Source organism: Myxocyprinus asiaticus, chromosome 24 (genome assembly GCF_019703515.2).
Source record: "Myxocyprinus asiaticus isolate MX2 ecotype Aquarium Trade chromosome 24, UBuf_Myxa_2, whole genome shotgun sequence".
In the NCBI taxonomy this organism is placed as follows: Eukaryota; Metazoa; Chordata; class Actinopteri; order Cypriniformes; family Catostomidae; genus Myxocyprinus; species Myxocyprinus asiaticus.
Genome location: NC_059367.1, coordinates 654,400 through 671,577, shown reverse-complemented (window position 1 = coordinate 671,577; position 17,178 = coordinate 654,400). Strand labels below are relative to the sequence as shown.

General features: G+C 35.9%; 2 protein-coding genes across 7 annotated transcripts in view; both read right to left on the bottom strand.

The window, feature by feature from the left end:
* Nucleotides 1-12,948, bottom strand: part of LOC127414565 (sorting nexin-2-like) — a 28,089-nt gene extending 15,141 nt beyond the window's left edge. The window contains exons 1-9 of one of the 2 annotated variants that reach the window (XM_051652688.1): nucleotides 12,761-12,948; nucleotides 10,644-10,776; nucleotides 10,363-10,508; nucleotides 10,040-10,109; nucleotides 7,658-7,701; nucleotides 7,411-7,552; nucleotides 7,144-7,222; nucleotides 3,083-3,158; nucleotides 714-827 (exon numbers count right to left, since the gene is read on the bottom strand). In XM_051652688.1, coding sequence (XP_051508648.1) covers nucleotides 714-827; nucleotides 3,083-3,158; nucleotides 7,144-7,222; nucleotides 7,411-7,552; nucleotides 7,658-7,701; nucleotides 10,040-10,109; nucleotides 10,363-10,508; nucleotides 10,644-10,776; nucleotides 12,761-12,868 — 912 coding nt within the window. In that variant the 5' untranslated portion in view covers nucleotides 12,869-12,948. The remainder of the gene's footprint in view (nucleotides 1-713; nucleotides 828-3,082; nucleotides 3,159-7,143; nucleotides 7,223-7,410; nucleotides 7,553-7,657; nucleotides 7,702-10,039; nucleotides 10,110-10,362; nucleotides 10,509-10,643; nucleotides 10,777-12,760) is intronic. The other variant, XM_051652689.1, reaches the window with a different exon arrangement.
* Nucleotides 1-17,178, bottom strand: part of LOC127414552 (synphilin-1-like) — a 285,700-nt gene that overhangs the window by 239,768 nt on the left and 28,754 nt on the right. For 2 of the 5 annotated variants that reach the window (XR_007892815.1, XR_007892819.1), the window contains one exon: nucleotides 5,713-6,077. The exons of 2 other annotated variants lie outside the window; for them this stretch is intronic. The gene's annotated coding sequence lies outside the window, so the exon portion shown is untranslated. Of the gene's footprint in view, nucleotides 1-5,712; nucleotides 6,078-17,178 lie in introns of those variants that run through there. One more of the 5 variants, XR_007892818.1, reaches the window with a different exon arrangement.

Sequence of the window (17,178 nt, the reverse complement as noted above, 5' to 3'; positions counted from 1 at the left end):
ATAAAGGCAGATTTGTACGGAGGAAAAAGGCATTTTTCATGAAAGTCAGCTCGGGGCAGGTTGTCACATGTTTGAAATGTCATAAATGTTTGTTTACCAAAATAATGTTTTAAATATTTTTGTATCTCCATTTGTGTGCTTCATAAATGTTTATATTTGGCTGAAAAGCCCATAATAGGCCATTTAATGCATGTGCAGATTTAAAGAGAGGGGAAGAATATGTTTTGGTGGTTGTGATGGTGGAGACACGTTCCCCTTTCACCCCATTAATGTTCACATGAAACCTACACTACTGGTTTAGTAGCAAGTTCCAGATTAGTGGGGCATGTTGTCAAGGGTTAGGGCTAGGGATAGTATGTGTATGAGTTGTTTCTTTTTTCCTGGGCAATATTGGTGAAAATGTTCAATTGCATTTTTGTTGCCAAGACATCCATGTGTGTGTCTATATAGAAACTGACTTTCAAAAATAAACTTACCCTGGGAAAAACTAGCCCCACTTTCCCCTACATGACTGACTAATAAATGTGGAATATTGTGATGAACTATAAAAACTCTGTCCTGTAGGAACACTAGAGTCCAAACCACAGCTGTGTCACATGTCTTGACCCCTGCACTCTCTCTCTCTCTCTCTCTCTCTCTCTCTCTCAGGATTGGAGGCAGCAAGCATCTCATTAATTCGTCTCATTGTTCAAGTGTAAAAATCACACCCTTACCGCATCCGATTCATTCATCTTGATTGTCATTTTGTTGACAGCGTCAGCCGCTTTGTTTACCATCCTCAATATTCCAGCTCCGCTCAGCGCCTGTGTGCTAACCGCTCGCGGCAGCTGAGATAAAATGACAAATAAGGGCAAACAAACTGGTTAACAGGCCGCGGCTCGGATCCCATCCCACAGGGAGCGTTTCTCCTCCCCGCAGCCCCGCCCCTCCACCACAAGCATACGGGATTTTCTCCAGTCCTATACATTTCAAAGCAGGCTCTAATTTAATACATCTCACACAGGGAAACTCTCAGAGGGCCGCGGGCAAAAATAGCTTTCAATTGCCCCCGGACCATTTAGCCTGTTTCAATTGCTCAAGTCTTCAATAATACATAGTTAACACAGACGCTGTGAGCTTTCAGGGGCTTTCACAGGCGTGACGTGAGCCAAAGCAATTTTGGGAGTCACCATTTATTTCCTTTAGAGTGTAGAATGAGAAACTTTTATATTTGTGATTTTACCACCATCAAATAAGATTAAGGCAAATATTATGTCTAAACATCTTTATCATGTTTTAAAGCAGTGTTCCTCAACTGATGGGTCGTGACCTAAAACATTTTTCTCATCAGGTTGCAGACAGCAAGGAAAAACAATATAGGTATATATATGTATATTTAGGTTGGGGTGCACCGATATGAACATTTTTGGCTGATACTGTACCAATACTGACATTTTGCCACTTGCATCATTTTGTCCTCAGATCACTGTTTCTGTTTTGTTTAGAAATTAGGGTTTGCAAAAAATATACATTGAGGTAAAAAAGCTATTTTATTGTTCTTACAATAAATAATTTCCACTGAAGATGGATTTGATCTGTTGAAAACATGAAGACACAATGAAAGACGAATACAAGATAAAAAAAATAATATTTTTTATATGTTAACATGACGACTGATGTGGGGAATAAGAGATTATTTTAGCACTTACAGTTCTAAACCGTTAGAATATTTTACATATTATGACAAAACATTAAAAATGTATTCATCGGATTTCATTTATTTTGGTAGGTATTTCTTCATATTACACACAGAAAAAAATTATTATAAACTTTATACAATTCAAAAAATACGCATCAAAATTTCCAATAAAACATCTATTTTTATATCATCGTTTTCATGTTTATGACCAATATGCTGATGGTTTTGGTCAATATTGGGCCAATAAATATTAGTGGCCGATACATTAGTGCTCCACATACCTATATAATACATTTATTTAGGCCTGTGAATCCTATAAAAATGTTTAACTAATTAATCGGACAGTTTTCTGTGATTAATCATGATTAATCATGGTACATGATACATTACAACAAACATGAAACAAATATATAATAATGAATGTATTTACTTTATGCTTTGTCTCATCATTTATTTTAATTATTCAAATATGTGCATGTTAAAATGTTTATTTTCTTGTGGATAGAGTTAATAAGACATACTTTTACAGGTATAAATCACTGAAACAAGGAAATTTATACATGCCATAAAATCAGCGGACATGCTGTAATTAAAAGTTGGCCGTTTTACAGTGGACTTTCTTTTTAATAATAGGATCAATTGGGCAAATTCAATTTATATCAAACTTTATTGGCAATAGAAACTTAAGAGTACATTCCAAACGCATTATTAGACAGTATACATACAGATATAAAATGTATCTCTCCCACACCTGGTTCTCGGCTTGCGGGTGAAGTCTCCATTTTCCGTACAGTAAATCCGCTCCTGTGTTATTATGCCCGGGACATGCGTCGCTCGTAATGAATAAGCGTGCACTGCTGCACACAATCCGTTTCTGTGCTAGGATGAACAGACGAGTCGAGCGTGTACATCCTTGAAATTCACATATGCTATATATTTTTTAAAACATTAAACAGTCAATTATTAATCGCAGAAATTAACGTGTTACATTTCCCAGCCCTAAAATAAATAGACTTTTAAAAAGAGAAGAGAAACTGCGTCCTATTTCTTTTGTTGTTGATGTCAAAGGTCATGCATCCAATTAAACTCTACAGTATTTTGGCACAAATTCATCCGTCACTTAGTAGAAGCTCGTGAAATAAGACAGATGTCAACATGTACCGGTTGTGTGACATGAACTCATCGTCATCCTATTATTGTGTCTATGCAGTTCATAGTAATATTAATTCATTTGAATGCTTGATTTTAAGGACATTTATATTTATTTTTATAATAAACTATTTTGGTGCTGCATTGTGTCCAGACTTAATCTGCAATTTGGGTCCTAATACAAAACCAGTTGAAAAGCACTGCTTTAAAGTGTTTTACAGTAACTCATTTCACTATAAAACACTGTGATTTTACCTCTGAACTCTCCAGAAACTGTAAAACATCCGGGTCTTTGAGCAGAGCGGGATGTTTGACCGTCCGCATCAGATACCTGCGACACACAAACACTGTTAAAACATACAGGTCATTAAACGGATGAATCTAAAGTATTTTTAGCATGTATTAATGATCTCGATGTGTCTGTAAGAGGCTTCAGGATTAAGTTCTTTAACAGATGAAGTCTGAACGCTGACGGAAGAATCCTGTCAAAACCGTTGACATTCACGTCAGTCAATGTGCTGATAAAAAGGGCACAGAAATGCCAGGGCCTCACTTAACTTTAATTTTTATTCAATTCATCAGTTTGTGCAAAACCAGCAGTACAGCGGTGTACAGAACGGCAGACGTGTCAAACCAGAGATCGGCGCTAACGCTGTGGAGAAAACCAGCAGCGCTGACAGCAGCTCTCTCTCCTGAGCTCAACCATCATCATTTATTTAATATCTGTTGTTTAAACTTTTACCCACAAAAGACCAGAACACAAGTGATCTTTACACACCCACTGATTTCATATTTAATAAATAAAAACAAAATTTAACCCAACAGAGAAGAGAGACAGAGGAATGTTTCACCAAACGCTTTTCTTCCTTTCTTTAGAAATGTAGTTTAAAAAACTACAGATATTCATACAGTGTGACATTAAAGAGATAGTTCACCCAAAAATGAAAATTCAGTCATTGTTTACTCACCCCTGTGTTGTTATAACTCTATATGACTTTCTTTCTTTTTCTGAACACAAAGGGAGAAATTGTGAATAAATGTTGTGCTCAGTGATGTCATACAATGGCAGTTTATGGTGACCACCTCTTCAAGCTTCAAAAGAACACAATAGTATAATTCAGATGTCTAATAAATTATTCCATGAGACTCATGATTGTTATGAAAGCATACGATAAGATTTGATGAGAAACAAACTGAAATCTAATGTATTATTTAGTGAAAATGTTCACTGACCATTGATCTCCAGTGTGTGTTCATGATAGGACACGAGAGCAACAGTTCACACATCCCCCTCGCGACACTGGGGCGTTCAAGAGAAAACTAATTTTGTTTATCTAAAAACAGGTCCTCCACAGTGATAGTGACAACAGAACACATCTGCACACAAAACAGAGAACAGAACTTACTAAACATGTCTGAAGAGTTTGTAGTCCAAGAATTGATGCATTTCTATGCCCAGACTTATTTTTTAAGAAAAGTTTTTGGACCGGTGCAAGTGTAACGTGGACAGAGTGACTCACTTGGTGTCGAAAATAGAAAACAAGCAATCAATAGAATGTACCGTCGCTCATCACTGCTGGTTAGGACAAAAACTCTGATTACCATAGAAAATATACCTTTTATCTCGTGTTGTTTGCCGTCAGGTTAGGACAAGGTGTGACCGTTGCTGCCTGTAGCTCCTCTATGTTTCTGTTTGATTTCCGAGTACTCCGTTCAAAAAAATAAGGCTGGGCATAGAAATGCATCAATTCTTGGACTACAAACTCTTCAGACATGTTTAGTAAGTTCTGTTCTCTGTTTTGTGTGCAGCTGTGTTGTGTTCTGTTGTCACTATCACTGTGGAGGACCTGTTTTTAGATAAACAAAACAAGTTTTCATTTAAACGCCCCAATGTCACGAGGGGGATGTGTGAACTGTTGCTCTCGTGTCCTATCATGAACACTTACAGGAGATCAACGGTCAGTGAACATTTTCACTAAATAATACATTAGATTTCAGTTTGTTTCACATCAAATCTTATCGTATACTTTCATAACAATCATGAGTCTCATGGAATAATTTATTAGACTTCTGAATTATACTTTTGTGTTCTTTTGAAGCTTGAAGAGGTGGTCACCATAAACTGCCATTGTATGACATCACTGAGAACAACATTTATTCACAATTTCTCCTACGGGAAGGTGATAAAAGCATAAAATTACGCTGAGATATTCTTGACATTTTTTCTTGATATCGATATATATATATATCACACTATAGTATATTTTTATGAAAAGTCATTAAAAAACTTCTTAAATAGAAAAATAAATCAAAGGAAAGTTCCTTGTTGATTTAAAATGATGTCCAAAGTAATAACAGACCTGACATTTCCATTGCAACGAAATATGAAATAACTTTAACAATAAATAACTAAATTATTACAAATAATATTTTATCTACTCTGCATAATTTTTCAAACCAAACAAAAATTTTGTCTTCTCTCTTTTTAGTTATAAAAGCGTTTGCTTTGGTCAGGCCAGTCTGGTTTAGTAGATTTAGAGGGTTTTTTGGACATTTTTCAGCTGGTCAGGCTGGTAAACCAGAAACCAGCTAGAAACAACAAACTAGATTCAACTGTTTCAAATTTCACAAACTGAGACACAAGTTGAAATTATTTTCTGTGGCAACTGACAACACGTTTCAGATGCTGAACATACATGACTGCTGTGTGCATTTTCCATTTCCCTTTTTGATTTGTAACTAGTAGGACATAATAAACGAGCACAAAAATGATCATTTTTAGAGCAAAAGTTTTTCTTAAAATGTATGTCCTCATATGTGGACAGTGGAACTAAGTTGTGAAATTTTAAATAATACCAAGCTTTAGCAAATAGTTTATTATGTGTCCAGGAGTGTTGATTATTCATGTTTTTGAGACGTTACAGACATTACATCAGAAATTATCATAATTAATTCTGATTCAAAGTAATGTCCAGCATCATCCAATCACTGTCAACCATGTTAAAATAAAATGATACATTATAAATTCTGAATCTATGTACTGATTATCATTGTCACATGTCTGTCAAACATGTTGAGTGATCCAAACATCATCTGCAGCCTGAAACTGAACTTTTGATCAGATTTTAGGAGTGAATGCACTTAACTGCATAGAGAGCTATAGGATGCTCCCTTGCTCCCTATTTAGTGAATGACTTAACCTCCAGTGTGCTGTCTGTCTGCACTGGTCTCAGAACAGTTTGAAATGCACCTTATTTTCATCCTAACTCCATATAAAGCCTCTGAAAGACACATTTTCCAGTTTTTGATGAACTCATTAATTCTCAATGTGATAATACACAGTAAATATAGGAATGTATTTATTAATGTTAATGAATAGAATCATATTGTACAGTGATAACAAAATAAAATATAACACATTTTATATTAAAATGAAGCGAAATGACCCACAGATGTGCTCATGTTGAAAGTTATTCAAAATAAAAAAATGCAACTTTTGTGTGAATAATGTCCCAAAATCCACGTATGTGGACATCATGTTTATCAGGGCGCTGATGAGCGAAAAATGAACAGATTTTTTAAAGCGGCATATCAAATGAAACTAGAGACTCTACTCTTTACAACCAAACAGATTTCAATTAAAAAACTTAAAGAGATTTATTAACAGAGGCATTTTTGTTGCCGCTGCGTGTGTAGAAGTGCTTCAAGGAAATCGAGGTCATGTTGTTGTGTCACGTGACTCAGTGCGGCAGAAGTTTAACCCTTAAATGACAGTCTAGAGTCTTGTGAACAGTATTCAGTCGGTTTTTATTCATTTAAATTATGTGTTGCGTATAGCGAAGCCAAAATACAACATCCATGCATAAGGATAAACCTGTGTCACACCTGTTACATTGAAGTGCATCTATGAAGGTAAATTAGTGCCTAAAAGATTTACATGTGTAGAGTAAGATTAGAAAGAGCATACAAATTTTACTCTAAAAGTGCAAATCTATTAGGAACTAATTTACCTTCATACGCATCATTTTGCGTTCAGGATGCGCATACGTGGTTTTGTGGAGCTCTTTCTTATTTCTTACTTTGATAGTTTTGTGCAATAATATGTTATAGTTATTTAGCCTATTTATATGTTGAATATCCATTAGTCAACATGTTGAAGTGCTGCGGTTAGTGTCCGTATATCCCTCTGAAACGCGTCTGATTAACCGACTGACTAGACGATTATGAAAAATTGGTAGTTTTGCACATCACTAATTAAACCTGAAACATTCCTTTGACTTCAGGTGTAAACTCATTGGATTTGTTCTTTTGAATACCTTTCCAAAGCAGATCTTCTTTTCTCTACAAACTCTACAGATGACAAATCCTCTTTTCCAACTTTGACCTTTGTCATTCCTGGAAGAGACGAAACAGACATGGATATAAACACAAGATTGCCACATGACTGAATAATCCTGAAAACACTCTAAACATGCTCACAGAGACGGATATATCTGACTCCGTCACATCGAGCTGTTCTGCAGAACATTTATTTCAGGAAAGAACATATTCATGCAAAATAACTTCATGGATGCAGACCTTACCCACAATGCTTTTCTCTGGCGCAGGGGGCACAATGTATCCGATGTGCATGTACTTGGAGGCTAATTTACTGTGTAAACCCAGAAAATCACTGAATCTCCTCTTGACTGAGAACTCATCTCTGCTGAAGATGGAGCGGCTGCTCTGTAGAGACACACAGAATATACGAGTGACACATGCATTTGTGCCCAACTGTGCTCAGCTGTGAGTTTAAATGCATTCGTAGGTAATTTAGAGAAGATTTCTCACCTTGGTCGTCACTTTATAGACCATGTATGCATTCATGCCGTCACCTAGAAATAACAAACAAATACACATGAATACACATGATGATGTTTGGAGCTGGAAAAAATTGTCAAAGCATGATGATTTTCATGTAATAATGATCAACAGGAGCTGGAGGGGGCAACACTGAGCCTTACAAATATAAACAAGATCAAACACTTCAGCTACAATAACATGCTGGATCTTAAATCAGAGCATCAGTAGTTTTGAATTTGGTTGTGATTTTGTTTCTGCAGTCAGACTAAACATGAACACAGATCAAACAAAACTGAAGGAAAAAAGCAGTTTGAAAATGTGCATCTTCTCCAACACTGAGGCAATATGAAATACTGTACAAGTGATTATCTATAATATTGTTTAACCCTTTAAAACAAATAATCATCAAAATATTATTAACTGGGGCCTGAGTAGCTCAGCGAGTATTGACGCTGACTACCACACCTGGAGTCGCGAGTTTGAATCCAGGGTGTGCTGAGTGACTCCAGCCAGGTCTCCTAAGCAACCAAATTGGCCCGGTTGCTAGGGAGGGTAGAGTCACATGGGGTAACCTCCTCATGGTTGTGATTAGTGGTTCTCGCTCTCAATGGGGCGTGTGGTAAGTTGTGTGTGGATCGCGGAGAGTAGCATGAGCCTCCACATGCTGTGAGTCTCTGCGGTGTCATGCACAACGAGTCACGTGATAAGATGCGCGGATTGACGGTCTCAGAAGTGGAGGCAACTGAGACTTGTCCTCCACCACCCGGATTGAGGTGAGTAACCGCGCCACCACGAGGACCTACTAAGTAGTGGGAATTGGGCATTCATAATTGGGAGAAAAGGGGATAAACAACAATAAAAAAAAATTATTGACCAAAACTGAACAAGTGTTTTGAAATTTGCAGACAAATCAGAAGTGTTCTGTTTTGATAATTTATAAAAAATAAAAAAATTGCACTGTACATATTATTGCCAGTCAGAAAAAAACATTAAGCTCATCAAATAGTCATGTGTCATATGTTGTTGGAAAGCTCTCAAAGAGTATAATACAACCAGCCTATTTGTTTTACTCACAGACAAAAATATAGTGAGTAATAGCTAAGAATATGTCTTTGACAATTATGTTGGTGTTGCTTATATGCCACATTTGCACTTATAACATCATGAAAAATAAACAGAACATAAAATATCACATATCATTACTTAGAGGAGGCGATTATCTTTCAAACGAGTCCACACACAGATGCAGAGATCATTAGATAATCCACATGAAGCACAATGTTACATATGACCACCAGGAGATGGCGCCAAATACATGACACAGACTCAATGATGACTCAAATGACACAGAATGAAACTCATTCTGTGAAATCTCATTACTAAAATCATGTCTGCATGCTATGCAAACCTTTAGTCATTGTTGTGTTTGCATGTGTAATTAGTTCTTATGTACAATTATTATGTTTTATTTGTTTGGAGATGTTTTTGGACACTATGATAAATTATATTTGTAATGTTATAACTTTGGATTGTTTTGTCGTATCAACACAATGTTCTTAGATACAGTTAACATGATTGGGAACAAAAAAAAAAAAAAAAAAAAAGCAGTTTTTCGGAGCTACCTTATTTACAACCAGAGATATATAATGTCAAGTCAGAAAAAAAAAAAAAAAATTGTGATTTTTCAGCAGTTTCTTAGGCTGAGAGCCTCAGAATGTATCATAATGTATCCAAAAAATTTGAAAGGTTTTCTTTACAATAACAACAAACATTTGACCCTCCTTGTTTTATTGGGAGGGGCAGGGGGGGGGGGTTCTCGAGATATAAGCCTTTAATTTTGGGTATACCACTGAAAACAGGAATCAGAGCTTAATGGGTTAAACTCGTCTGCTGCTTTTAACAGAAGTCACTCTGTACTGTTGATAATGTCGATATTTTGGGGCAAAACACTTCGACACAGAAAATGATTCAAAACATAATGTTCATGCTGAACTGTCCATTTTGATTTAGAGAAATGAGGAACTCTCACTGAAAGCTTTCAGAAACGTTTCTACCGTAAAAATGGATTTGTACATTTACGGTAAACTGCACAGAGTGCTGCTGATGTTGACAATAAAACAGTTTAATGATATAGTTTTTTCTAACAATGAGTATGAAGCGTGCATGAAAACATATATGAACCTAAATGTATATACTTCATAGTGTTGCAGTTATGAAAGAAACAAAACATTCCTGAGAGAAGCACATCTGATAACACTGGAAAAGATCTATTGATTTTAAACACCAAGAGAACCAACAAGCACTCGTCTCATGACAACAATAAGATACAGACATTCTGATTATTGACTATTAACAACATCTGATTCTTACCAACTTTCTCAGGGTCAGACACTGATATCTGGATGTCAAATTTGTCCATGTTTTCTTCATCATCTTCATCCTAGAGAGTACAATTCTGTCAGTGAGTCACTGGAATTGCAGGAAATGATTCTAAACAAATTCGACAGTTGTGTCATGTCTCAGATACATGCATAAAACACTATTGCACATTAGTTACAATGTAATTACACTGTAATAACATTAATGTTTGGCATAACATTGGCAAAATATGTAACTAGGAGTATTTAAACAACAGTATAGTTTGTTACAGTATAGACTGGTTGTTTAAATGTTTGGCAGGGAACGCTCTTCACCTCATCCGGCGACCGGTCGAATATGCCTGCGTCCACTCTCGGGTTGATCATGATGGTGGGTGTGACTGGAGTGATGGCGGGCGATGGGCCATCTGACAGGATTGGCTGGTGCTCTGGACTGTCCAGTGACACTTCTTCTGTGGCTTCTGCACAAACGTAAGGAATAAAAACACTTTCAACTACTGTACACCAGAGTGTTTCACATCAATACACTGACACGGCCGTTGTCGTTTTATCTACAAACACTGAGACTGCGTTTATAATCAATAACTGAATGAGACCTTTAAATGACACACCAGCAAACAGGTCGTCCTGATCGTCATCTAATAAGATTTCCTCATGTTTGGGTCCATTAGAGCTGCTGCTGATGTCTTCTGTCGGCAGGTGAGCAGGTTCTGGAGATGTCGGACTGGCCTTTTTTAGAGCATAATAGAAAAAACAAACATTACTCTTTATTCTCTCAGACTTGTGCATAAACTTACAGTCTGAGCACAATGTACAGGAGGCACATTCAAGGCAAACTAAACCAATAAATCTGAAGTTTATAACACATTGCCCACTATTCACCAGATCACAGTAATTAACCTGAAAGTCAATAATTGGGTCTTTTTGTGCACTTTAATTCAAAACTTTTCCACAACAAACTGAGACTGTTTCCTTCTGCACAGTTAACAAGGTCACTTTACTGAACAAAAGTGAAAAAACATCCCAGACAGGAAAAGGAAGTAAAGCTGTTTCCACACAATTCTGCACCTTTGACATTCTGTGTGACAGATTGTGAATTAAACAGGTACATTTTAACCTTGTGCGACCCCGTGTCCACATGCGTGGATGTTGTATTTTGACTTCGCTATATGCAACACATAATTTAAATGAATAAAAAACAACTGAATACTGTTCACAAGACTCTAGACTGTCATTTAAGGGTTAAACTTCTGCCACACCGAGTCACGTGACACAACTTGACATTGATTTCCATGAAGCGCTTCTACATACGCAGCGCCAACAAAAGTTCCTCTAGTAAGAAATCTCTTTACGTTTTTTTCATTGAAATCTGTTTGGTTGTGAAGAGTAGAGTCTCTAGTTTACTTTATTTTGATGAGAAATTATAATGTGCATTTTACTCAAACATTTTAATATTTTGTCATTTAGGGTGTTAATATATCGAATTGAGATTATATCGAATCGTGAACCTCATATCGTATATCGAACCGAATCGTGAGATAATCATATATTCTAATCCCTATAATTTTATAAAAGAATTTTCATTAATTCATCTGTTAAAACTAGTGTATAATTTGATCTGTAAAGTTGTTTAAATCATCGTTTTTATTGCTGTTTTAGGGTTTACGGCATTACGTCGTCCATGTTGTAAAATTGTCTATAACTTTCCACAGATGTGGTTAGTAAGTAAAGTAAGTAAAGTAAAGTAAAATCATGTTAACATGCATATTGTTTATGTCTTGTGTCTATACTTTTGAAACAGTGAGTATTTTAATGTTTACAGATTGACCCCATTGACTTCCATTGTAAGTGTCTCACTGGAACACAGATTTGTGCTTCTTTTTCTTAATTAGACTAAATAAATTTTTGTGGTAATCAATATTATGTCACAAATGCTGTCGACTGAGCTTAACTTGTATTAAACCCGGAATATTCCTTTAATGTGTCGTGACACTCGCTCTCTTTCAATGACAAACTTCAGCAGGTCATGAAGTCATTTAAGTTAAAGTTTTACATGCAGCCTAATGAACAGATTCTTCTGTCATAAACGTGTTTCACTCACACGAGAAACTCATGACCAGAAACACAGGAAGTGTTAACAGGACATTGAAAGGACTTCCTGTTGCCCGCCTCTGTTTAAAAATCTGCTGATCAGGTTTAAATTAACTAAAGATCACATGACCATATCTGTCAATGAATTGAGGTGAAATACAACCAGATATACAAAATACAGAAATGTTTTCACAATCATTTCACTCTAGTTGATCTTAATAATAATCGTGTGCTTGCTGTCAGCAAAGATTTTTATTGATGTTTTTGAATTAAAACAGGATGCAAAAAAATGACAGACTTTAAATAAATACATGTTGTATTTAAATTTGCACGATGATAAAGATCTGTAAATACTGAGTGTATGCGCTCATGTGACGCAGAGTTGATGTTCAGCGTGGCGCCTGTGCTGCGCATGCGCGTTCAGCCCTCTGCTCGCTCGTGAAATTCAATGAAATGTCAGAATATGATGAAAAGGAGTCGATGATGTATCGCTAAATATGAACATGAATATATACAGAAACATTATAAGCAGAAGTGCATGTAAAGCACCACATCAGACAGTGAATCCGCGCAGAAAGAATGTTTGATTCATTCTGATGTGTTTGAACACGAATTATCTCACCTGCATCTCGCTCACGGTGCTGACGAACAGATCCTCATCATCCTCCAGCTCTGTGAAGCCCGTCTGAGCAGCATCTTGCAGCGGTGGAGATTCTCTGTCCTCCTCCATCTTCAACAAAAACAGACGAAGAAACTCACAGACTGACAATCAGTGTGTGATCGAGCGAGTCATGTGACTGATCTCATGACAGAAGTGCTTCATGCGGCTCATTCTCCGCCCTCACAGCGCAGGACGCCAATAAAAACACTGAACAAATGGGCTGTGGCTCAAAACCTAGTGAGCTGCCTAGCTAGACAGCATTTCACAATGTTTAGGCATTACAGGCGAGTACAGCATTTTTGAGCACCATGGACATGACAATGTCTTTTATTTATTTATTTTTTTAGAGATTTTTTTACAGAAAAACAATACAAAAATACTAATCAAGAATAAGACTTTTGCTCTAATATCAAAGGTCTTACTAGAGAAAAAATAAATTATGATCTAACATGGATTTTCTTGATAAGCAAATATGATCATGCCTGATAACAGGTGCATGTAAAATGGCTAGAAATATTATTTTAGCTTAGCATAAGGCTAAATGTTCACATGCCAATTTACACAAGGTTTATTTCTATTTCTTCTGCTCCAAACTTACTTCAAACTTACTCCTCTGTCTGCTTGTATGAATGAAACACATCATAAGAAAGTGTTTCACCGCTGTTCAAATGCACTTTGGTAAGCATTATATATATATATGGATAAATGTTTTCCAACTGAATAGAATATTGAATGAAACAAATGACAATAAAATGCAAAGTAATCTCTTATGTAATCAAAATACTTTTTGAATGTAACTGTATTCTGATTACTAACTATTTAAATTGTAACTGTAGTGGAATACAGTTACTAATATTTATTATTTTAAATATGTAATCCCGTTATATGAGACGTGAACGCATCAAAGCATACAATCATAGGCAGTGAAATGCTTTTTCTGCAGGTCATTTTCCACTTTAAACTGTGCATTTAATTAATATACCTACATACAAGCTACATTTTTGGGAACCACAGGCATGTGGAATATTTTGGGCATCATAAGCATGTAACTTTGATGCCTAGTTAGGCAGCTCACTAGTTTGTGAGACACGAACACTGACTGCTGCTAATGTTTTTCTTCAATTTAAGTGTGACTGAAACCTTTAGTGTTGAGTGTTAGAAGTGTTTTAGAAATATTTTTATATTTTATTTAGTGTTTTCTTGGGGTTTTTCCTTTTCATTCATTTATTTATTCATTCTTTCATTAATTTACATTTTAGTTGATATCCTAATTTTGGCTATGAACTAAAAAGCGAATGAATTAATACATTCGAATCCCCTTTAAAGGGGGCGCTATATCGCGATAAAAGTTCACGCTGAAAACGTTAAATTCTGTGTATACGTAAGTTAGGCATATGAGGTATCATTTGAAAGCTTAGAATCTGAACTTTTCAGAGATAACCATCACTTCTGCATTTGTGTTACTTAAAATAACAAAATAAGGCTTCGAAACATTCACGTTGAAAATTAGGTAATGGGGTAGAAATATTTATATAAAATTAAAAGTCCTTCACATAGCACATAAATGGACAAGTCATATATCAAATGAAAGCTCTCATTCTCAGGAATGTGACTGTACAGTTTATTTTGTTGGCCTAATACCACAGTTCGAATGATTTTCAAAAGAATCACAAAGTGAAATATCCATCCATCTTCTAAAGCCGCTTGTCCTATAAAGGATCACGGGGTAGTGCTGGAGCCTATCCCAGCTGTCTCGGGCCGAAGGCAGGGAAACACCCTGGATGGTGGCCAGTCATTCACAGGGCAACACACACAGACATACACATTCACACTCTCACTCTTACCTACGGGCAATTTTTAGTTTCCAATACAAAGTGAAATATGATTTCTGTAAGTCATCAAATACAAACATCTCATTTATGCTCCAATAACTGCTGCTGTAAGTCCCAAATAGCTAAAAACTTTATATTTGCTATTACCAAAAATGCGCCATTGTTTACTTGTCTGTGAGCTTGCTTGTGTGAATAATCTAATGTTATATCTTACATGTCCAGAACAAAATATGCCATCCAGAAGGAAAATCATGCTAAAAAAATCATCAGAAAAATATGTTTTTGACTATTGATTATTGATAAAATGTTATAAAGGGGAGGATGTCAGCTTTCTAATGACTCCTAGATTGAGCTTCTAGTCCACTCAGAAGCCGAGATATTCAATAAAACAACACAGGTGATGCTTGAACTGAAAATTTGACTGAATGTCTATGGACGAGCACATCTGTGAGGGATAAAATGCATTAGAGCGCCACCTACATTTCAGATCTGTATATTGTGATGGAAGGTGATAGAGAATTTTTTTTTTAGTGCTTTCTGCCATCTGTAGGATAAAATGAGACTTTTCAAAGTGAGATAGAGTGAACAGAACCAGAATTACATGTTTACAAAGTTAGGACAAAAAAAAAAAATAATAATAAAAAAAAAAAAAAAAATATATATATATATATATATATATATATATATATATATATATATATATATATATATATATATATATATAAACTTTCAGTTTGTCATAAGATTATAAACAAATACAATATTATTTATGAATAATTTGAGTTTTTTATTTGGGGGGTTCTCTGAAAAATTTGATTTTTTTTTCTTTTCTTTTTTTTTTCAATTACTGCATTCCACAGTATGTGTGAATGTAGAGCTTTTAAATTTGAGTGTGAAAAATTGCTGGTGGCAGCACAAAAATGCTCCAGAGTTTAAGGGGTTAAGTCTGCACAGACTCAAAAACAAGAGGCTGGATCCTTTTAGTCCAGCAGAAACACAGGTGTGTCATCAGAGGAGAACTGAAACCATCAACAGAACCTGCAGAGAACCAGGCAGCTTCTCAGACACGTCACCACAAATAAATGACAGTTATGTGTTAATACTTAAGCAACTGAGGCAGATATTTGTCCACTTCAGTTAAGAACATTATGAATACATCTGTCTCGTGTAATCCAGTCTCAAAACTCACTTATGGAGGATAAAAACGCCAACCATTGTAACACTTCATCCAAGAGGGACGATATTTACTCGAGCACAACAGAATAACAAACAACCTGTGCTGTGCCACTGAGCCGTGACAGACGCTTCATATCTGGCCGCCTGTAATGAGCTGCTATTTACAACAAATAAAGTGGACGGAGGAACAACAGCGCAAAATGATGCTGCAGCTCTCCAGAGGCATAGATGGTCCCTCCACGGGCGGCAAGGAACCCCAAACGCCTCCCTACTGGAGACACACACATGCGATAACAGGAGAAACCCAGAGATCAGTGAAACATGATAAAGCAGCCATTGTGTTCCAATGAATAACTTCCAGAGAGACCAGACAAAAGCGCTGCCATCAAACGCTGAAAAGAAGGAGATCGGTAACATTCTTTATGTCAGAAATGAGGATCAATATTTAATAAATATGAAGCAGCAGAACTCAGACAAACTGACTGATCACATGTGAACAGATACAGCGCCTCATTTAATGTTTGTCTTGTTTGTGAGTCAGTCATTCCCTTGATAACAAATGCATCGTTTTAGGGTGAAATAATAGTGTAGTCACTTCAAAGTGAAACTAAGCATTTCCTCATGCAAATGTATAGTTAAATATCTCAAGCAATCTATAAAACATTCTTGTCCACAATGTCTTTTAGGGAATTCTTCAGCGATTCCTGTGAACAAGATCTTAAAAACACTGGGAGGCAAAAATTACATTCCTCAGACTTTATTTCAATATCCAAATATTTGATTTGGAGATATGTGTGTTTTTTCTCAGTGCAGTTCTTGGATGTTAAAGCAGTACTGTGAGTCGATGTGATGAAACAGAACCAGATCGGTCACTCATGTGTTGTGTCATGAAACACAGTTACTCATAACAGATGAAAAACACTGTTTGTTATCAGTACACAGGTCAATGACGTGACATTTATTTTTATCACTTAAATACACCCATGATTTTCATGTTTTCAATTTCTGTCATTTTGATATTCTTTAAAAAAAAAAGAAAGAAAGAAAATGTGTGTTCCAGTGAGACACTTACAATGGAAGTCAATGGGGTCAATCTGTAAACATTAAAATACTCACTGTTTCAAAAGTATAGACACAAGACATAAACAATATGTGTGATAACATGATTTTATAAAATAGTAGTAATGGTCGACTGATATGGGTTTTTTATTGGCCGATGCATGATATTCAGAGAGCAGGGTGGCTGATACAATGCCGATATATAACACAATTTAATATAGTAAATAACATAAGCATTAAAATTGCTTAAATTAAATTATAATAAACTCTGATTTAGCACTATATTTACTCAATTTCACACAACACTTTAAC